The sequence below is a fragment of the Pan troglodytes genome, chromosome 5 (genome assembly GCF_028858775.2).
Source record: "Pan troglodytes isolate AG18354 chromosome 5, NHGRI_mPanTro3-v2.0_pri, whole genome shotgun sequence".
Classification (NCBI taxonomy): Eukaryota; Metazoa; Chordata; class Mammalia; order Primates; family Hominidae; genus Pan; species Pan troglodytes.
This window is the reverse complement of record NC_072403.2, coordinates 72,709,765-72,733,101: the sequence shown is the minus strand read 5'-3', so window position 1 is coordinate 72,733,101 and position 23,337 is coordinate 72,709,765. Positions and strand designations below refer to the sequence as shown.

At 30.8% G+C, this 23,337-nt stretch overlaps 1 protein-coding gene across 5 annotated transcripts in view; it reads right to left on the bottom strand.

Annotated features, from left to right (window-relative positions):
* The window catches only part of LOC112208034 (protein eyes shut homolog), a 327,262-nt gene that overhangs the window by 9,261 nt on the left and 294,664 nt on the right, over positions 1–23,337 (bottom strand). For 2 of the 5 annotated variants that reach the window (XM_054685937.2, XM_054685936.2), the window contains 3 exons: positions 22,030–22,189; positions 12,625–12,764; positions 3,357–3,746 (listed from right to left, as the gene is read on the bottom strand). In XM_054685937.2, coding sequence (XP_054541912.1) covers positions 3,477–3,746; positions 12,625–12,764; positions 22,030–22,189 — 570 coding nt within the window. In that variant the 3' untranslated portion in view covers positions 3,357–3,476. Of the gene's footprint in view, positions 1–333; positions 1,014–3,356; positions 3,747–12,624; positions 12,765–22,029; positions 22,190–23,337 lie in introns of those variants that run through there. The other 3 variants (XM_054685939.2, XM_054685938.2, XM_054685935.2) reach the window with 3 other exon arrangements.

Below are 23,337 nucleotides of genomic sequence, written 5' to 3'. Positions count from 1 at the left end.
TATCTTTTGACATTATAACAGGTGGTATCACACATATAATTTCTAGATATTGCAACTGATATAGAGAAACTTAATTTTATATAAAATACTGGTATCTGCAACATTTGTTGGGCTCCATTGTTAGTATTAATTATGAGACAATATCAAGAACTCATTAAAGTGTTGATAAATTACAAAAATTTTGTAATTTATCCAAGGTTCTCTGGATATCAAAAAATAATGGCAAACAAAAGAGAATCACAAAATCAGAAAAAAGGAAATAACATCACAAAACGAAGGATAATTTTCTTAATAAATAAAAAAGCTTCTGAAAATCATTGTTTCATTAAACAAGTATTTGTTGAGCACTATTCTATGTGTCTTTTGTGGCTTACTACTTTTCCTTATCAAAATGTTTTCAATGTTTATTCGTATTGAAGCACATATCAGTAATTCATCTTTGTCTATTGCTGAATAACATTTCATTGTATGGATATAACAAATTTTATATATCCATTCATCAGTTGATGGTCATTTGGGTTGTTTCAACTTTTTGACTCTTTCGAACAAAACTGTAAACATTCACATATAAATTTTTGTAAGAACATATATTTTCAATTTTTTGAGTATATACTAGAAGTAGAATTGCTGGGTGTAAAGTGTTATCTCATTGTTTTGATTTAAAATTCCAGTCTTTCAGCCTTTCACCGTAAAGTATAATGTTAGTTATGTTTCTTCATTCTTCTTATTTTTTTTTAACTTCTCTTATCAGATTGTGGAAGTTCCCTTTTATTCTTTATTTGTTGAGTGTTTGTTTCATAAAGTGTTGTGAGATTCTGTAATACAATTTTTTTCTCCATCTACATTATCATGCATTTTCTTCTTTATTTATTCTATTGATACATTAAATTACATTAATTGATTTTAAGCCACTAAATCAAACTTATATTCTTACGATAAATCTCACCTGGTCATGCTGTATAAACCTTTCTATATGTTGCTGAATTTGGTGTGGTATCACCGTGTTGAGGATTCTTGTGTGAATTAATTTGGGAAGAATTAATATGTTAGCTAACTTAAGGCCTAATATTTAAGTCTATGCATTATATTTCCATTTATTCAGAGTATATACAATTTTCTCATTTTCATTGAGCTTAGTGGTATACAGAGGGTTTATAGTGCTATATAGATGGATTGAAAACATAGATTTGCCTATAGTTTTCTTGTGATTTGTCTGGTTGTGCTATTGTTGTAATATTGGCCTCATAAAATGAGTTGGGAAATGTTCTCTTCTCTTCTATTTTTGGAGGAGGTGGTGAATAACTACTCTTAATTTTGCTTTAAATATTTGTTACAATGTCTCAGTGAAGTCATCTAGGCATGAGCATTTCATAGTGTTAATTTTTGTTAGTTTGTTTAATTACTGATTCAATTTTTTACTTGTTATAGGTTAGATTTCCTATTTCTTCTTGAATCAATTTCAGTAGTTGGTATTTTTCTATTTTATCAAAGTTAACTAATTTTTTTAATTTACAGTTGTTCATAGCATTTCTTTATAATTATTTTTCTTTCTGTAATTTCAGTAATATTTTATATCTTATTCCTGATTTTAGTATATTTGTTAATGTTTAAAACAAATGAAATTTTGTTTTTTGATATTCTTTATTGTTTATCTATATTTTATTTTATTAATTTTACTCTACATTTTATGATTTCCTTCTTTCTACTTATTTTATTTAGGTTTAGTTTCCTCTCTTATCCATTGTGTTGTGGAAGTTTAGGCTATTGAGGTATTTACAGCTATAAATTTTATTCGCAGCACTGCATCACCCACATCCCATGAGTTTTGGTATCCATTTTCAATAATCTCAAAGTCTTTTCTAATTTCTCTTGCAATTTCACTTTGATTCATTGTTTAATAAAGATTGTGTTATTTAACTTCCATGTAATTGTAAATTTATCAAGTTACTTATTGATTTTGATGTTTAATCTCATTCAGTTTTGGTCAGATAATGTCCTTTTTATTATTTCAATTTTTTGAAATATATTACAGCTTGCTTTATAGCATAGCGTAGGATATGATCTATCCTGGAGAGTGTGCCATGTACATTTAAGAAGGTTATTCTGCTGTTGTTGGGTAATGTGTTTTATAGCTATCTACTATTTCTAGATGATTTATAGTGTTGTTTGAATCTCCTATATCTTAGTTGATTTATAGCCAAGTGTTATATCTGCTATTGAAAGTAGAATATTAGAGCCTCTAATTGTTATTGTTGAATTGGCTGTTTCTCCCTTAAATTATTTTTTAGCTTCATTATTTTGAGGCTCTGTTGTTAGTTGTGTATATACATATATATATACACACACATATATGTTTGTAATCACTACCTTTTCTGATAGTTTGACTCTTTTATAATTATAAAATATCTTTCTTTTTCTCTACTAAGTGTTTCATTTTTTCTCTTAATATCTATTTTTTCCCTGATGTTAGTATAGGCACTCCAGTTTTCTTCTTGATGCAGTTTGAATGATATTTTTTTTTATTGCTTTACTTTCAGCTTATTTGTATCTTTGAATCTAAAGTGTCTTCCGTAAACCATATATATATATACACACACACGTATACATAAAGTGTATCTTCTATAGATCATATATAGTTGACTAAATCAGAAAACAGCCAGTCTAAACATCTCTAAATTTTGACTGAATTTCTGAAATCACTTTATTTAAATATTTTTGATATATTTGAATTTATGCCTGCCATTTTACTTTTTGTTTTCCACATGTCTTATATCTCTTTTGTACCTGTATTTTTTTTCATTGTAATTATTCTAATACTAGTTTCTTTTATACTAAGTAAATCTCTAGGGCAATATTTTATTTTATTGTATTTATTCTCTCGTGATAGGGTCTCACTCTGTTGCCCAGGCTGGAGTGCAGTGGCACAATCATAGCTCATTGAAACTTCTAACTCCTGGGCTCAAGTGATACTTCTTCCTCAGCCTCCCAAGTAGCTAGGGCTAGGAGTACAGGTGTGCACAACCACACCTGGCTGATTTTTTAAATTTTTTGTAGAGACAAATTATCACTATGTTGCCCAGGCGGGTCTCAAACTCCTGGCCTCAAGCTATTCTCTTGCCCTGGCCTCCCAAAACACTGAGATTACAGGCTTAAGTCACTGTGCCAGACCCTGAGGGCAACATTTTAATTTTGTTAATGCTAATTTTACTAAAGCATATGAGTTTTTGTTTGTTTTGTTGTTGTTTTTTGTAGTTGCTTTGGAGCTAATCGTACACATCTTAACTTAGCAGAATTTACCACAGATTTATGCTAACTTAATTCTACAATGACATAGAAAAGTTATTTCTATACAGATATATTCCTTCTTCCCTCCTTTTATTGTGCTAGAATTGTTATACATAACATGTATTATGTAACATAATATATAATCACTATATATGTATATGTAAGTGTTTGTTATGGAAATTCCAATCATTTTAATCAACAAAAACATTGTTACCATGAAACAGTTCGATGACTATCAATTTAATTATAACTTTTTGATATGTGATATTATCTGCGCAAATGATACATAAATACCTGGGTCTTTTAATTTCATCTTTACAAATAGCTTCATGTTGACACTCATTTTCTTGATCATCAGTTGTATTTTCCAGATACATGTTGCCAGCCCATCTGAGAAAACATAGATACCGATATTCCTGACTGTCTTCTTCACTCAAACAACTGCATCCATTTGCACAAATCTATAGCAACAAAAGAAGTAAAAATGTTATGAATTCCCATCACTTACTACAATATTACAATTGTGACCTGAGAGATCACGATAGATGCCTCTCTGTCTACTAAGATGAAACCTAGGGTTAAGGAAACAGAAGGTAACTATTGGACAAGGGTTCAAAGCTTGGCTGGCACAGCAATTCCCTAAATTTCTAGAGCTACAAGAAAAACCACACCCTTGCTAAACTCCCTAATAGGAGCTATCAGTCAAATTGTCATTTCATTTCTAACTCTGATTTACAACCAAGGCCACCATAACCCTTATCAGACAGAGAATCGCCTTACAAAACACTTTTCTGATAAGCAATTGTAGGCCTCAAACCAGTTTCAGCCAGTTTATACAGACAGGACATAAACTGTCTTTGTGTCCTATAGTTCACTTTTTTTATGTGAACTGCCAAATTCCACCTCATTTTAAAGCTAAAACCCTGCTTCAAAGAGAACATGGGATGTATGTTACATACATGTTTACTCATTGAACATGTGCTTGCCTGTCCCCCATAAATATGTATTGCTTTCCCCACAAACTTGCTGAATATGTCTGACTCTATTTTGAACACAGACCTTATGAGGCACAAAAATCACCTTGCCCTTTACCACTTCTAGGAGAGCACCCTGGGTCCACATCAGAGATGAAGTTTTCCCAGTTATATTATTTTGCTCTGTTTCCTCAGCCAAATCTCATGTTGAATTGCGATTCTGACTGTTGGAGGTGGGGCCTGATGGGAGATGATTAAATCATGGGGGCAGTTTCCCCCTTGCTGTTCTCCTGATACTGAGTGAGTTCTCCTGAGATCTGGTTGTGTAAAAGTATATAACACCTCTCCCTTTACTCTCTCTCCTGCTGCCATGTGAAGACCATGCTTGCTTCCCCTTCACTTTCTGCCATGATTGTAAGTTTCCTCAGGCCTCCCAGCCATGCCTCCTGTAGAGCCTGTGGAACTGTGTGACAATTAAACCTCTTTTCTTTATAAATCACCGAGTCTCAGGTAGTTCTTTATAGCAGTGTGAGAATTGACTAATACACCCAGTTAGCAAACTGATATCACAAATAAACTCTTCTTTCTACTGTTTAGTCTTTTTGGTAGTCTTTTGGATGACACAATCATTTCAAAGTTTGAATTTCAAGCTTTCATTTATTTGTTGAAATAATATGTTTCTTTAGCGAAGGTTAAAAAAATCAGTTTTGATTTATGTCAAAATCATTTTTAATAGTCAAATTGTTTATACTCAAATTGTGACAGAAATATATATGTATGTGTAAATATATGTATGTATATATGTATTGAATATATGTACATTTATTACACAATTTTTTAAAATTCCATTTTATTTTAACCAAATTTTTACAGACATTATTTAAATACTAACTGATGTGATGGAAATAGCATTGTATTGATAGACAGATCCATGGAAAATCTATTTGTGGTTTTGCGAAATACTTTTATCCTTCAGTGGTTTACTTGTTTTCTCCTTTGAACTGATAGTAAAGCTTTACTGGGTTCCTTATTAAAAGTAAATTAAATAATATCTTTCACACATATTTGTTTAATATTTTCATAAAGTTATGATGCTTTTATTGAAAATTATATTTATATTTTTAACAGCTTTAAAAATCTTCCACAGATATGCCCAGTGGATTCACCTGATGGTTAGGTAAACTGTCAGAAGAGAAATGCACTTCTTATGGAGTGCTTAAACGCAGGTATATATTTATATATTTACATATACATATATTCCTAATTTCTACAAGTAAATTCAAATGACAATAGAATTTTACTATCTTTAAAATCATTTCTCTGCATATTTTCACATTTTCTTTTTGGTTTTGGTTCTGGTTCATAGCCAACAAGTTATTTTCCATGTGTAGCAACAAAGATTAGGAATTTGGTTTCATGGTCTGATCCTTTATTGATATCTAAATAGATGAATGTTTCATAGAGATTCACTCTCTGTTGAATTAGAATCAAATGAGAATCTGTCTTTTCACTTTTTACATAGAGCTCAAAACAAGTAAGAAAGTCAAATCTACTAGGAAGTAGAATAGTTCTTTGACATGAACAGATAATAAAGTGTTAATTACACTTGCCCCAAGTCTAAAATATTACAATTGAAGCTATAAGTTTTCTCTGTGTCTGTATGTCTATGTGTTTGTAATTCACAAAGGCTTTCATTTCTGTTTGAGTATGTAATGATTTTCTACATCCAGAGGATATTAGTTGTAAAGTTTTTTTTCAATTAAAGGAGCACTTTTATAACTGGCTTACAAATTTAATAAACACTCGTATAAGAAGCAACAAATTCTAGCATTTTATGACAGTACTTTATTTTTCTATCTATCTCTATCTCTATATCAACAGGTAGTTTAGCTTCCTGAGATTTGAGACTATATTGAACATTGTAACTTACTGTGCTTTTCTTTAAAAAAAGAGAATATTCTCTTTTGTTACCTCAGAAAAATTACCAAAGTTAGAAAGTTGACTTGGCTATAAAGCTATATTTTCTAGCTTATAAGCCTTATTCAAAATTTGTTAATTTTTAAAATATTCTTTATGGAAAAATGCCTAATGTATTATTTCTGCACCTTATATATAATTAGAAAATATGAAACACCAAAACTTCAAATTACCCATTGTATTTTTAATAATTGTATATCTATATTACAAAATAATACATAATGAAATCTTGAAAGAGAGCAATATTTTAACAAGGAATATTAGTATGGAATTTGGAATAGGACAGACTTACTTCATATAACTATGTGCTTTCCCTTTTATTTTCAAAATAATTATTACTGGGATTTAAGAAAATCTGAAAGAACTAAAGTTGAATAATGAGTTTTTCTCTTGGCTATACCTCAAAAACCACATAACATTTTGTCTAAGGGATGTGATATGAACACCTAAATTATATCTAATGCTCTGGTTGAGATACTTTTATTAAATGGAAAAGATGGTGAATTATTTTATGCTGCAGTTATGTACTATATCTAGGACTAAAAAATAATTTTGGATTTCAACATGATTTCTCATCTGTTCAGGTAGTCTAGACATCTACTAGAATTTTGGTTTTCTATAAAATTTACAGATAAGAAGTCTCTCAGAAAAATTAGCAAGAGAGTAAATTATATCGGTAGACATATAGAAACTTGAATCTGCCTTGTAAAGCAGAGGAAAGATTTCTCAACTTTGTGTATACAGAGAATCAAAGATCTGCTTAAAGGAGTCCATTAATCTTTAAAATTTTTATACAAAAAATTCTATTAAACATTCTATCAAAACATTACATCAAACGTGTTAACAAACTTTGGACTGAATAGGGGTCGGCAACCCTAACTCCTGTATTTCACAGGTCAACTGTATATATATTATGTACATAAAATATATAATTAATTATTAAACTTTGATTGCACAAAAACCTCAATATTACAAAATACACACAAATTAAATTAGAAGTTTTATGCTAGATATTTTAAAATGTTTACTTGATGAAGGAATGCAATAAAATCATGATTTTGGGCAGTGGAAGATCTTTTCTTCCCAAAGGAAACAGAAGTAAAACAAACGGCTGGAAATTCCCTTTTTGATAATTCATTACTTGTAATGTATATACATAACACAATATTATTACCCCAAAGTCACTTCATCTGTAGAGAAATTAACCTTCCTGAAGGATATTTATAACATACTTACAGAAAATGTTCTGCATAGGTAAATAAACAACTCTAGTTAAATAATGCCAGCTATCATTTCAGGGAATATCGTGTAGTTTTCTAGAAATAATTTTGTCATATCCACATTATATTAGTACATAAGGTCACTTGGCAAAGGACTCCGTGGGAAAAAATTCTGTAAGATCTAATATATGCCCTTTATTTTGCCATTTTGACTCTTGTTATTAAATAGATAAATAAAGTGACTTCAGAGGTGAAAGTGACTTTTCTTAATCATGAAAGGTAGAAAGCTGGATCCTTAAAATAATATCTGTCAAGGTAAAAATTGCACCAAAGTTAGATAGGTAATTAAATTTTATTAAAGACTATTGAAATAAGGGAGAGAAACTAAACTCAATTCTCCAAAAATAGGAAGCAGGAGAGATTTTAATTGCGAACTTGAACTAATAAAAAATGACAGCAGTCCTCCCTTATTGTTGGTTTCACTTTCCATGCTTTCAGTTACCACGGTTCAAAAATATGTTAGTGTGGTTTAGTAAGACATCTTGAAAAAGAGAGACCATAGTCACATAACTTTTATTATAGTATACTGTTATAATTGTTCTATTTTTATTAGTAATTGTTGTTAATCTCTTTTTGTGCCTGATTTATAAATTAAACTTCATCATAGGTATGTATGTATAGAAAAAAATACAGTAAATACAGGGTTTGGTACTATTCACAGTTTCAGGCATACACTGGGGTCTTGGAAAGTATCCCTGCAGTTAAGAGGGAAGACTGTTATACTTGATGTCACTGGAGAAGAGTTTGATCAATGAAATGTGTCAAGCAGATTGAGTTATTATTGAGTTTGCAAAGATTTTGCTCTGTGAGTAGGCCTTCTGTAGAGTACACAGGGAAGTAAGAGTACTATTTTCTTTGATGTTTACATTTCAGAGACATGGTTCCAAGGTCCTTGATAAAGACATCCCATGCATCCTTAAACTGGCAAGAGGTTGGAAGAAGATTTACATACATTTCAAAAAGGCAGATAATTTACAACTGCAAAAATTTTAAAGTACATCCTATAAGAAAAAAAGAGTGCAGGGGCCTGTAGGCAATAAGAAACCTGTCTGAAGTTTACTCAAGGTGAGGGAAAGAGGAAGGTTGTTTTGGCTCTATATTTAGCTAACTAAAAGGGAACAGATTTTAAAAATCATATCTGGATGAATTAAAGTTCAAATTTATACTGGATTAAGACCTAGTCATAAATTCTGAAATAAAATAAACTTGGTAAAAACCTTTCACATCCCAAATTTTAGTGCTCCATGGACTCTTCTACTTTGTTTGAAATTCACCTTCCCGTCCCAGTAACTCATAATAATATATAATTTCATAACATTTTTGTAGCAGGGGTGTAGAAAATAAGGTAAACTTATTTGTAATTATGTGTTTCCACTCCAGAAGCATTTGCATTTAAAAGGACCTCACTCAGAGAAGGAACACATTTTAATACAAAAAAAAATTAAAACAACACTCTTGGAATTTCTGTCTTTGATGATGAAAACTAAAATAAACCTAATTTCCCATCATATGTTTCAAAATACTGAGAAAAAGCAAGACTAACTTACTATTTACTCTATGAAATACTTGCTTCTGGAACATAAGACTGTGAACCAACTAAAATAAGTTATTTACAAAAACTAACAGTTTGCACATCAAGACTCACTTTAAAGATTCTCAGTATATTGTGCCACCAATTCGAAGCTTTCCTTCATAAACTCTAACCAATCCCCACTAAATACCCTCTACAACTGACTCAAGGCTCTACACCAAATAAATAACTTTCCACAACTTCTCCCATCTGATGCACTACCAAGACTCTACTAAGGTGTTGTTTTCCCTTATTGAAAGAAGTCTAAAATAATTAGTTTTTCTCCATCAGCAGAATAGTCTGGTGGTCTTTTGGAGGGTAAAAAGTGAATAAATCCAAAGTTTCACAAAATCTCATTAAAATGCCCTCACTCTCAAGGCTGGATAGCAACCAGTGCACTACGCTGAGACCACTGGATATTCTCTCCAACTGTGAAAGTGACATAGGTACAGTATCAAGTCTAAACTCCAATATTTTTCATCAACTTCACAAATGTCATGTTTCTGTTGTTTCTTAAGAATAAAAAAAATTCGAATATATATAAATAGGAAAACTCTCCGTCTTCATCACTTTTTCAGGTGAGTCTATAAGAGGAAGCTCAGCTGGGAGAGGAAAGTGTGGGTTCTATAAGTACATCATTCAAGTGTTCTAAATAAGCGATGAGTTCAGATGATCACATCACTCTGGTGTTCCTTTGGGCAACATTTTTATTGTCACCTTTTAAAAAATCTTCTAAACAGTCTTAGTTGATTTGAAATCGATTGATCTTTTGAATTTTCTGGAGACATGATATTGTACAAATGCTTGCTGACATAAGTTTTCACGGGTTCTTCTCAGTCTTTTATACCTGGACACCACACATTCCTCCCCTCATATTGTAAGCCATATACATATCTATCTCTCTAATTGGCATAATTTCTCAAAGGACAATGTGAAATTGCAGTGACCACCCTGGGGAAATTTTGACATGAACAAGATTATTTATTTGACAGATCTAATAGAACAAAAAGGGAAAAATCCTCATGAGGAGATTCTCTGTCCTGTATATCTAATAGAGAGATTACTGTGTATTATACAAAACCTCCTCTTTCATTTTCATGCTTCTGGGATTAAGAAGCACTAGATTTTTAATTATATGGCTCTGTGGAATTGTCAAGTATGTGAGTTGTTTAAACTGTCTATAATAATTTGTTCTTGTGTGTTTGAAAATAGGTTTTTCTTCATTTAAGCATCTCCAATGCTGTGCAGAAGGGAGATAATCAAACTTTGCAATCATAATTTTACATCTACCAGAATCTAGATAAACTTCATTTATTCATTTTTCACTTTTTCTCCTTTTCTGTTTTGCTTAGAAAAAATAGAAATTAATTGATCATAAATATTTTTGTAACATTCTATATTGCCATTCTAGGATGATTTTTCAGATAGTCTACATTTTACAATGAAAGGAAACGATTAACTGTGCTTTATTTACATGATTTCTCTTCCCAAATTTTAACAAATCAGGAAAAGCATTCATGTGTATGGGTAATATTGTTAGTCTTTTAGTTGAGAAAAAAATTGGGCTCCACAGAGCTTTGGCTTAATCCTAAAGTTCTGATTTTTCAAAATACATAAATACTGAGGTTTGCTTATTTATATTAGTACATATGTATTTATTTATTCTAAAGAGGTTTATTTATTTAAAAAGGACTCATGTAATTTTTAAATAAATGACACTTCAGAAAAATTAGCCTGATTTAATTTAACTTTAAGAGAAATACTCTATAATTATGTCCTCAAATTGTCTGATTACACAATCTAAAATGGATATAATCGAAATTTTAAATAACAGATATAATTTAAAAGGGTTGAATCTTGTGAATTCTTACTAATTCTACTACACTGATGTATTAGAATGTTTTATTGATGATACTGCAAATCATAAGAACTTAAAATGATTGTGTAAGTTTGCAATTTCTAAATATTTAGTCAACATTAAGAACTTACACAGATATTTAATCAAATTAATCAAATTATTTTGGATGCCTGAACAATTAATCAAATTAATCAAATTATTTTGGTTGCCTGAACAATTCCTAATTAAGAAAATTATAAAAATATAGTCTCTAAATATAGATTTAAATTACCTCTGTCCTTATAGAATGGAAATAAGGTGTGCAAATACAGTTGAAGGATGTGTATTTATATTTATTTTGCCTATGATAAAAGTTGTTAAAGTTATATAAAATGTGTAATCATAAAGTAATAAAATAGCCAAAATGATCTTAGATTGCTATATTTGTGTATTTTCTTGAGTCTAAAGAAATTGTCTAATTTAATTAAAGTTGGTGATTTATATTATAAAAGGATACTGAGAACTAGAAATACATAAACAAAACAACAAATATGATTTGCTTGTTCCTAACAAAGGTTTACAGTTACTGAATTATTAAGTGTATTATAATATGTAACTATTTTTAATATACTGATAAAGCTAAAAGTCTTAAAGATAAAGCTGTAATGTAATCATCTATGTGTATAGTGATGTATATGTGATTGGCTAAATATATATATATGTAAGAACGTATTAAGCTTACTTCATATATTTATGACTTGTAAACATATATCAAAATATATTTTAGGGCATACTTTTAGATGTTCTGTGGTATTTGAAGTCTTTTTGCCTGTAGTTGTAATGCCTCTAGATGAATTCGAAGGAAATAGTGACTTGTATCAGTTTTTACAAGGTTGACTCAATATAAATTGATACATTAATAAAGAAAAGGGCTTATGAGTCTTTACTGAAATGTATACAATATGCAGAATTAAAACATGGCTTTCTTAAAATGACCAAATTAGGATGTATCAAGACAAGATAGGTTACAAATACTTTGTTAATTCTCTTTTGGGAAAATTCTTGAATCATTTTAACAAAAAGTTCCTATTCCTAAGTTGTTTAAAATGAAGATTCTTAAATTTTTCTTAATTATTGTTACATATTAAAAAATATAATCTTAATTTGTATAAGACAGTGGTGAGGGGATAAAAGGAGGGCCTCTCTTTTATTCTTGCCATAGGCCTCACAATTTTTAGTGATGGAACTGCCTAGAGATTAGAAATTATTTTCATTTATTTTTATTTATTTTATTTTTTAAGTAGCTTGCTCGTGTAAGAGATTAGAAATCTCTCAGAGATTTAAACATATCCAAAAGACAAATGCATTTCATTATGATCTGTAAGCAAAAAAAGTGGCATAATCACAACTGTATCAGAGGCTTTAGTCAGCCTGCAAATTATAACATTAATAAAAAACAAGAAGACTAGGAACAAAATGATTCTTCAAAATTTTTACTTTCCCATATTATAAATGTATGACGTAAATATAAATTTCCAAGTAGACTGTTGAGAATTTGTTTACGAAGTTATATTTAAACTATGCAAACTATATATTTTGAATATTGAAGAATCTGTAACCTAAACATTTCTAACTTTCTAAAAATCAGACAATTACAAGCTAAAGAGAAAAATGAAAAGCAACTACATAAAATTACCTTACCTCTTTTGTGCCTTCATGTGGGAACCAACATGAAGAATTATTATCTTCAGGATCGTTCACATAGGTTGCATCTTCAGTGCAGTCTGCAGCCAGAAAGAAATAGGCATCAATAACCCCTTGGCACTTTTCACCTTCAGATCCTTTAAAAAAAAAAAGATAAAAAATTAAATAAACTCTTACAAACTTGAATTCAGAATGAATTATTAAGGACTGTGGTGAAATTACTTGAAAAGATAAATTTGACAACATCTGCCACAAAATAAGTTCCTGTATGCATATGATATTGAATTTGTAGAAGACCTCAAAGCCCAACACTCTCATTTTAAACATGAACTGAGAAATACAGCATCACAAGAAGAAGAAGAGACAGCTCCCAGGCCAATTCATTTTTTAAAATAATCAAATGGTGACTAAACTGTAATTAATAATTGTAAGAAAGGATGGTAGAACGATAAAAAGAACACTGTCCTATAACAAAAATAAAAGCAGAGATTGCAAAAGAGCAGAAGAAAGAAGTGACCTATATTCAAGAGAATGTGACCTATATTCAAGAGGAAAACTAAAATTTTAAGGCCCAGACCTAGAATTCTCAGACAAGGACTTTAAAATGATTATATTAAACTTTCTGAAAAATCAACAGGAAAAGATGAATAAAATAGATAATTAGATAAGGAATTAGGGGATGAGAGATTTTGAAATTGTAGGAAAAACCAAACAAAAAAATGGTAAATCTCAGAATTGTAGGGAAAAAGGAGTTAATTAAACTGGGCTGAAAACCCATTATTGGTCATTAATAGTGGTAATAAAAGAACATAGAAGACCTGATCCAATCTTTTGGTAAACATGACTACATCTCCTAGTAAACAAACAAAAAATATTTGTCAGAGGACAGTATTTATCTAAAGAATCTTTTAGCAAAATATCTCTGGCTTTGGATTGCTTATAGTAAACAAATCTAAACTCTAGGGACTCGCAAGGCGTCATTTCTTGGAAAATAGAATGTAAGCTATGCATTTTACAACTGAGTTGTAAATTAGAAATGATTCATAAACTGATGTCTCCCTACCGTGTGAATATTTCACCAAGAAATCTCACATATTACTGGAAAAAAGGAAGGAGCTAGGAACCAAGCACAATATCCCAAATCTCTTCAATCATATGTATGTAATTTGACTGTTTATAAATTTAAGATTACAGAAAATTATGGCTATGTTAATAAAACAATTAATGGATGAGATTATCAGATCAAACACAAGAGAAGATCAGTAAATTTAATGATAGGTCAATAAAAATTCTACCTGTAACATTCTGAGAGTAATTAACTCAAACAGGATTATGCTAGCTCCATATAATTAATTGATATGTGTTCCTCCCTCTGTGTTTTTGTGCAAATTTATGTAGTATTAGAATGAATACTTTATTGAAAATTTGGAGAACTTTAATAGAAGGCCATATATTTCAAGTATGCTTTTGTGGGATGATTTTTAAAACTATTTTATTCAGTTATTTAAGAAATTGTAGGATTGTTTAGAATTGAAATTTATGATTTGCTCAGTTTTTCCAACTAGTATTTTTTTAGAAATTTATCCATTTCATTTAAATTGTCCAATTTATTAGTATAAAGTTTTTCATAATGATGTATCTGACTAAACATTTGGATTTAACTCTTAACGTCTTCCCTCTGCCTCCCAAGACCTCAAGAAAACAGAGAATTAAAAAAATAAATAAAACAAACGTTTTAACCCACAAAAAAGAGTGAGAAGATGAAAAAAATGATACATTGACTAAATTAGCAGAAAGGCTACAGCCAAAACACAAGTGAGGGGACATAATTATGAAAAAAAAAATTGGACTAGCAGAAATACTGAGATGCTCTGGGTTTAAAAAGCATCTGAGAATCTGATACTAAGGTGGGCTCTGGAAACACGATTAGCTGGCACTGAGAGTCTCTCTCCCAACTCAGTGATCCAGATTATTATTCTAACTCCTCACTCAGCTTTACAAACAAACAATTTCCGAGGTTTGTTTTCAGGAGTTAAAGAATCTCAGGAGCTCCTGCCTTAAGGATACCAAGCTCCTTGAGGGTCCCCTAGCGAAAGCCTAGTTGCCATCCTGCAACCCTGTCATAGAGCTCCAGTCATCATGGCCCATCCTTGTATGGTCAGTTTCCAGTCAGCCTTCTTAGTTCCTCTCTGTTAAATATGATCACCCCACATTTGGCAGAAAGACTCCAAACGAGAGAGAACAAATCTTTATAAACAGTATTTACAGAAAACTGAGACACTAGGCAAAAAAGAAGAAAATTAAAACAAACAAAACTATAACATTTTTAGAGAGAGAAGAAAAGCCATTTTACCCTTATTGAAAAAAAAAAAACAATGGCCGAAGTGTGTATAATTTAAAGGATGGAAAACTGCCCTAGATTATTACAAATATAGTAAAACAAATTAAAAATTCAAACTCATTTTGAGATATTCAATTGGAGGAATGGAGTAGAAAATAAAGCAATATGAAAAGAAATAGGAAAGAGAAAAGAAATTATGAGAAAATGAGAGGATGAATTTAGGAGATGTGATACCCAATTTTTGGAATTGGGGCTACAGAAAGAAACAGGAAAAAGGACTTTTTAGGGGAAAAAATACAGAAACTACCTAAAAATGGAAAGACCCATGCTTCCAAATAGAAGAGTTTAACAAGAGACAACAAGAACATACTATGTAAAAGTCTCAACATTGTGAAATTTCAGAACACTGAGCAAAAAACATGGAAAAGTGTTCCACAGAAATAAACACAAATTATATATAAAGAAGCACAAGGTTGTCTACTATACACATGATTCTACACTGCTGCATGCCTTTCTTCCACCTTATCATGTATCTCAGTCCTAGATGAATTCTACATTCATTTCCATATTTATGTTTATTTTTTTCTTAATAACCAATGATACCAGGTATAAAATTACACCTATATTATTTAGCATGTGGATGTATTCTCAATGATCAGAAGGCTAGGTCAAATGGTATAGAATTTGTAATATTGACGGATATTGCAAAACTATCCCACTTAGATATTATAGTGATTTTACATTATTGCCAGCAATGGATAGTCATTAAATTGTCCAATTCTAAAATTTTTACCAGGCTAAGAGGAGAAAAATTATATACTTACAGTGTTTTTTAAATTGCTTTGATTGCATTATGAATAGAGCTTAGCATTTTCCCCACATATTTAGGGATACTCTCTGTGTCTTCGTATGTAAACTGGGTGTTTATATTACTGACTTACCTTTCAGCTTTTTCAGTTTTTCCTTCTTAATTTCTAAGTTATTGATATATTCTCGATCCTAATCTATCTTTTGTGAAGTAAAATGTTTGTGCAGTGTTTCTTTTGCATTTTGATTTTTATGTCTTTCATAAGCAGATATTTTTACTTGTCTTGTAGTGAAATTCACCAGTCTTTTCTTTCTGACATTAACATTTTTAGTATTAACTATAAACATCTTCCCCATCCATTTTTTTTTTGTTTTTCCCTTTGAGTTTTTGTGGGTAAATACTAGGTGTATATATTTATGGGTTACATGAGATATTTTGCTACAGGCATACAATGTATAGCAATCACCTCAGGGAAAATAGTGTATCCATCACTTCGAGCATTTATCCTTTCTTTGTGTTACAGATAACCCAATTATATTCTTTTAATTACTTAAAAATGTACAGTAAATTATTGTTGCCTGTAGTCACCCTGTGGTTCTATCAGATACTAGATCTTACTAATTATATCTAATTATATTTTTGTACCCATTATCTATCCCCACTTCCATCCACCTCACTATCCTTCCAAACCTCTGGTAACCATCATTCTACTCTCTATCTGTATGAGTTCCATTGTTTTAATTTTAAGCTCCTACAAATACATGAGAACATGTGAATTTGTCTTTCTGTGCCTGGCTTATTTCACTTAACATAATGACCTCTATCTAGTTCCATCCATGTTGTTGCAAATGACAGGATCTCATTTTTTTCTATAGCTGAATAGTATTCTATTGAGTAAATATACCATATTTCCCTTACTCATTCATCTGTTGGTGGACACCCAGGTTGCTTCAAAATCTTGGCTATTGTGAACAGTGCTGAAGTAAACATGGAAGTGCAGATATCTCTTCAATATACTTATCCCCTTTCATTTGAGTATATACCTAGCAGTGGGATTGCTGGATCATATGGCAGTTCTATTTTTAGTATTTTTTAGGAACCTCCAAACTGTTGTCCACAGTGATTGTACTAATTTACATTCCCACCAACAGTGTACAAGGGTTCCCTTTTCTATACATTCCTGCTAGCATTTGTTATTGCCTGTCCTTTGCACTAGGGTGAGATGACATCTCATTTTAGTTATGATTTCCATTTATCTGATGACTAATAATGTTGAGCACATTTTCATATGCCTGTTTGCTATTTGCATATCTTCTTTTGAGCCACATCTATTTAGATCTTTTTTCCCATTTCTAAAAATCATATTATTATTTTATTCCTGTAGAGTTGTTTGAGCTCCTTTTGTATTCTGGTTATTAATCCCTTGTCAGACAGATAGTTTGCAAATATGATATACCATTCTGTGAGTTTTGTCTTTGTTGTTTCCTTTCTTCTACAGAAGCATTTTAACTTGGTGTGAGATCATTTGTCTATTTTTTGTTTGATTACTAGTGCTTGTGGGGTATTACTCAAGAAATCTTTGCCCAGTCCAATATGCTGGATAGTTTCCCCAATGTTTTCTTTTAGTAGTTTCATAGTTTGAAGTCTTAGATGCAAGTCTTTAATCCATTTTGATTTGCTTTTTGTATATGGTGAGAGATAGGGGTTTAGTTTCATTCTTCCCCCATCCAAATTTACAAAGCATTTCTCCAACATTCTCTGATATTTTTATACTTTCTTTTTTATGTATTAAAACTTTTATCTATTTTCAGTTTAATCCATAGAATGTTTAAAGGTATAAACAAGTCGAATTTTTTTTTCAGACGGCTATCCAGTTGTTCCATGTTAATTATTAAATAGTCCCTACTTATTCTAATAATCTGAGATGGCAGTTTTATTATATGTTTCTTTTTTCATGTTTTGGATTCATTTTGAGACTTTGTGTTTTGTCATATTTGTTGACTTGCATGCGGTGGTGCTATGCTTTTCATTAATGAAGCTATGTAATCTAATTTAATATATGGCAGAGCTCATTCTATACACCACTTGTCCAAACAATGCACTTTCGCAGAGTACACTTGGCTTTATTTGTCTTTTATTCCATGTGAACATTAAGAAATAAGATGTCAATTTCATAGAACACAAAAATAACACCATTATTTTATTAAAATCTCAATAAACCTACAAAATAATATGAAGAATTGAAATCTTTAAAAGTTGTATGTCCAGTATAATATAAGTTTTTCAGGGGGAAGGTTATTATTATTTTAAATTTACAGATGAAACCGTATGTATCATACATAAGGTTATGATTATGTATGTATGATATACAACATGATATTTTGAAGTATATACACATTGCAGAATGACCAAATCTAGCTAATTAACATATGCATTACCTCATATAGTTATCATGTTTGTGGTAAGAACACTTCTGAAATTATAAAACTCACTGGCAAAAGTAAACACATTGTAAAATTCAGAATACTCAAATAGTGTATGGTAGTGTGTAAATCACTAATATAATTAGTATGAAGGTTGAAAGAAAAAACTATTAAGAATAATAGTAGCTACAGTGTAATATATCTTTAGGATTTTCTTTCAGATTATGTATGCATGCGCCTATACTACAGCAATATCTAAAGTTTTCTCCATGTAGAAGTTGCATGTTTTTGTTACTTTTAGTCCAATGCATTTTAACATTTTAATTCTTGTTTGTAAGAAATATTTTCTTCCTTATGATTTAATTAGCTTTATTCTGTTTATTAAAGTTGTTTATTTCTAATTAGCGACTTAATTAAGAGAATTCTCTTTCAAAGCATGTAAAAATGCTTTAAAAACTTACTATTAAGTGATATGAATGAAAAATACTAAACCAGTTTTTTTAATACTCAGTTTTTTAAAAAGCCTTCAAATAAGATTAAAACTAAAGTCCCTAAAATACTTAATAAATATATAAATAGCAGGCATTTGACAAAAGAAGACTTGAAGGTAGAACAATATACTAAGAAAAATAGATTTTGATAAAGATTGCTTTGTTGATACAGCATTTCCTATTTTCACAAAAATCGTTTAAAATTTAAGAAGTAACATATAATGCATAGATTATAATTAATATTCTGGAAGGTGTTCTACCAGAAGATCCATTACTTTATAAAGGAAAAATAAAACTTTCAAAGTAAATATTTGTTTGCAATATCAACTCACAAATGCAACAATCACTATTTATTTAGAAAAAAAGTTCACTAGTACATGTTAAGTGTTTTAACTCTATGTTTAACTTGGATAAGCAAACTGAAATTATGACATGCTTCAAGAAGAAAGAGATTTAAAAGAATTTCTCTTATTTTCTTTTTTTGTCTAGGATTTTGTCTTTTCTTAAGCATGATTCATATTGTCTTACTTCACTTCACAACTCTTTATCCACTCTGTCAGTAGCTCTTTTCCTCAAACTTAATAATACACATAATGAACATAGATGATGACACTGAAAAGAAACAGTTCATGTCAGCTCTTTCTCAAGATGTGCACTGTCGATCAATTGTCCTTGAAGGGGCTTCTTCTAATTAATTACCATCCCTTCTCTGTAGAGCAATCATATTGGCAAGAATTGATTGGGCGTGTAAGACACTTAATTTAGTTGTTAGAAAAATCCCTTAATTAAAATAATTTTCCTGCTGGTAAAATTAATGCACCCCATGCAAAATTACCAGCATGATTTTAAAGTTCCTCTTCAATTACATTTTATATTTCATGAGGAAAAAGTAAAAGAAGATCTTAATGGCAGTTATCAAAAGAAATAAGAAGGAATTTTGCAATACGTAAAATGTATAATTCTATTTACATATTTTTCATTTATTTTAACTTCTATTTTGTTTTGAAAACTTGAGAAGTTTCACTGCTGAATCTTCATATTGAAATTCAAAATGAGTTTAAGTGTTTTACTTAAACATTCATTCGGTCTGTGCATTATCACACTGTTTCTTTTCCATTGGAAAGCCCAAGTCATTTAGATTCTCAGATGTAGTGGTCACATAATTTTAATTTTTGTTATAATTAGCTATATTCAGTAAGTTCTGTCCAGTAATTCAGGAAGGAATAATGATTAAATATGCATACATTGTTTTGAAGATAATTGCTTTCTTCTAAGTTTTCCATGAGTAATTTTAAATTTGTATTACACCACCCATTTTCTAAAACATATATTTGTTATTTTACTGCCATTCATAAAGTTGACTATATTTGCTCAAAGCTGATTTATCCATGAGCAATTTGACTTGCTATTATTCCTTCCATTTTCCCTCAAAAATACTTTTGCCATTTCATCATTGTGAATATGTTCCCTGTAGCAATTTATAGTTCTCAAAAGAAGTTTAATATTTAAAAATAACCAAACATATGAAAGCATTATTCCTACTATGAGACAAAGGAAAATGAAGTGCAAAAATGATGCAAGCACTGAAATATGTGAACTAATTTGGTTGTAACAGTAGAGAGCATTTCTCAATCTGCACATTGAAAGCATTTAGGGAACCTCAAAAAATACTCTGTGTCCATCTCACTACAATTCCAGTTTGATTGTTCTGTAATGAGAGTTCACCATTAGTATGTTTCAAGAGCTCCTTCAGATGATTCTAATATGTGGTCAGGGTTTAAAAACAACTGAACTGACACAATCCCTAAATAGTACTGAGGTTAATTCCTCTAACCTCAACTCTATTTATTTCTTTGTTTCGTCTGATTGTGTCATTTATAAAATAGTAAGTATTCATAACAGAGTCTCTGAAAGTTCCTTTCAGCATCAACATAGTATAATCAACAATGCTTTGCTCTCTTCTACCACTTTTGGTCTTCAGTGTGATCCGATTAATGAACTGATAACTATTTCTGTCATTAAAGGTTGTTAACTCTACAGTATACTATTTTATGAGCATGGTGAAATAAATTATCATGTTTTCTGTTTAAAAGGCTAATTGTTAGTTTACTTCAACACTGTTGTGATGTAATACAATGTTAGAAATTCAGCTGCTGTTGGTTAGCTGTTACTCAAAAACAGAGACATCAAACTGTTAATTTGCTGGTTGTTTGTAAACTGAAGTGCCAAAATATCACTGTCAGAGGAAATATTCTTTAAAAGAATGAAAATACCATATAGTCTTAAGAATGTAAATCAAATTTGCATCAGCTAAGTTAAATAATATTAGAAATGTAATCAAAGAATGACAATTAAGCTCATCAAAACAGATTGCGATAGAAATTGAAACTCTATAATATAAACAAAAACATATATGGGAACACAAGTGCTGGAATGATTTCATTTCAAGTGTGTAAGACAGAAAACTAGGAGTCCTGTTGACACCTTCATCACTTGCTATTTCCAATTCATAAACAAGATCTTCCATTTATTTCAAGCTTCCAGCATTATGACTCACATTATTACTCCAACCAACTCCCTAGCTTTTTTCCTTCTCTTCCATGTGTTTCTCTACTTGTTATAAACTTATCGAATGTGTCAAAACCTATAGTAATTTTCTATTCCTTTTAGAATAGAAATCAAAATATCTAACCCAGCATTTTAGTTCTGGCTTCACCCCCTCCATGGAATTGTTATTAGTCTTTTCTCACAGCCCCAGACAGGCCTTCAAAGAAGCCATTTCTTCTAATATAATGTTTTTACAAATACAATTCCCTCAACCCAGAATCCTCTCTTCTCCAGCTTCTCTGCCATGACATTATTCTCTATATCTCTCTTCAGGGGTCATTTTCTCATGGAAACCTTTTCTGGCAACCCAACTCAATATCTCAATTGCCAAGTTTTTTTTTTCTTTTTTTCTAAATAGGCTCATTGCTTATAAGCATTCATGGAATGCTACCTGTTCTCATAAGAGCATTTTGTTTTTAAATAAAATTACATAGTTATCACTGTATTTGTCCATTAACCACTCCCTTCCAACAAATGGATTTATGAAAGTAGGAAATAGCTCTAGTTTACTTCACTATTATCTCTCTTGTACCAAGTAGATTTCCTAGGATGTAGTCGGTATTAAACATGTCAGTTAAAGGAATACATCAGAAAATAAGAGTATTAATTTTATTTTTAGTTTATATTATGTTTTGAGATGTAAAATACTTTGTGTGTTTAGAAAATGAATACGTGACTAGCAAATTTTGAAATGATTCAAGCAGATTGAAAAAAATTACATAAATTTGTTACCTGCAAATCCCAATTGCCACATGTATTCAAATTGAGCAGGACCTTTATCTTGGCAAATACCATGGAAGGTGACTCCACAGTAGCAGAGGTGTTGATGAATTAGGTAAACATTCTTCAAAAACCAACATGGATTTTTTGTGCACCCTGGAATGCATACATACTACAAAAAGGAAACAAGGAAAAATGGTAAATTGTTTTTTGATATATTTTTCAATATATACATATAACATAAACAACTAATTTTTAAAACCACAGTGATTATAGAAAACTTTATGGGACACACTTTTTATACTTCTCTTTATTTCTTCTATTTCTTTATCTTTTCTTTCTGTGCTATCTTTTGTCATATCCATGTTCAAAAGCCTATATGATAATCTTTTAGCTTTGACTCACTCTCAATATACAGCAGTCCCTAATCTTCTGTTTGATGGGCTATAATACATCTTTCCCCTCACAAATTAAAAATACCTATGGTATAAATTAAGAGATACACCATTTAAAACACTTATAACAGTAGAATTAGCACAATAAATGTCATGGTGTGTTCAAATTAGACTTTTGCTATCATTTGAAAATAGTTGAAGATAATCAGGGCATATTGTCTAATAATATGATTTGTTTATGGTAATCTCCAGCATCTTCAAATACAAAAATCATATATAGTTATATCCACAATTGAACTAACTAAATGTAAACCATTTTAGGTCACATTGAGGTCATCACTAAGTTTTAGTACATGCTGCGCTACTTGGGTATTAGGAAGACATCAACCAGCATGAAATGTAAGCCCTAGAGACAAACTAGGGCTATGTATTCTCTTTAGAGCATACCCCTCAATTATTTCTACTTCTCCACGTTTTTTATTAACAAATCTCCCTTGAATTTGGCAGAGAAAAGCACAGCTGAGACATGCAGTACAAGGAATCTGACAGTTCCATTAATGAAATTACTACACTAAGTAAGCATTGTTCTGTTTCAAGTCATGGTGGTCTACCTGGATTTGCAATCACAATTTCCTAATTGCACAACAACCCTAAAGTATGAGTCAACACTAAATGTGAGGGAAAAAAAAATTGGCCAGGCGTGGTGCCTCATGCCTGTAATCCTAGCACTTTGGGAGGCCAAGGCGGATGGATTACCTGAGGTTGGGAGTTCAAGACCAGCCTGGCTAACAGGGTGAAACCCTGTCTCTACTAAAAATACAAAAAATGAGTCAGGTGCAGTGGCGTGCACCTGTAATCCCACCTACTCTGGAGGCTGAGGCAGGAGAATCACTTGAACCAGGGACACAGAGATTGCGGTGAGCTG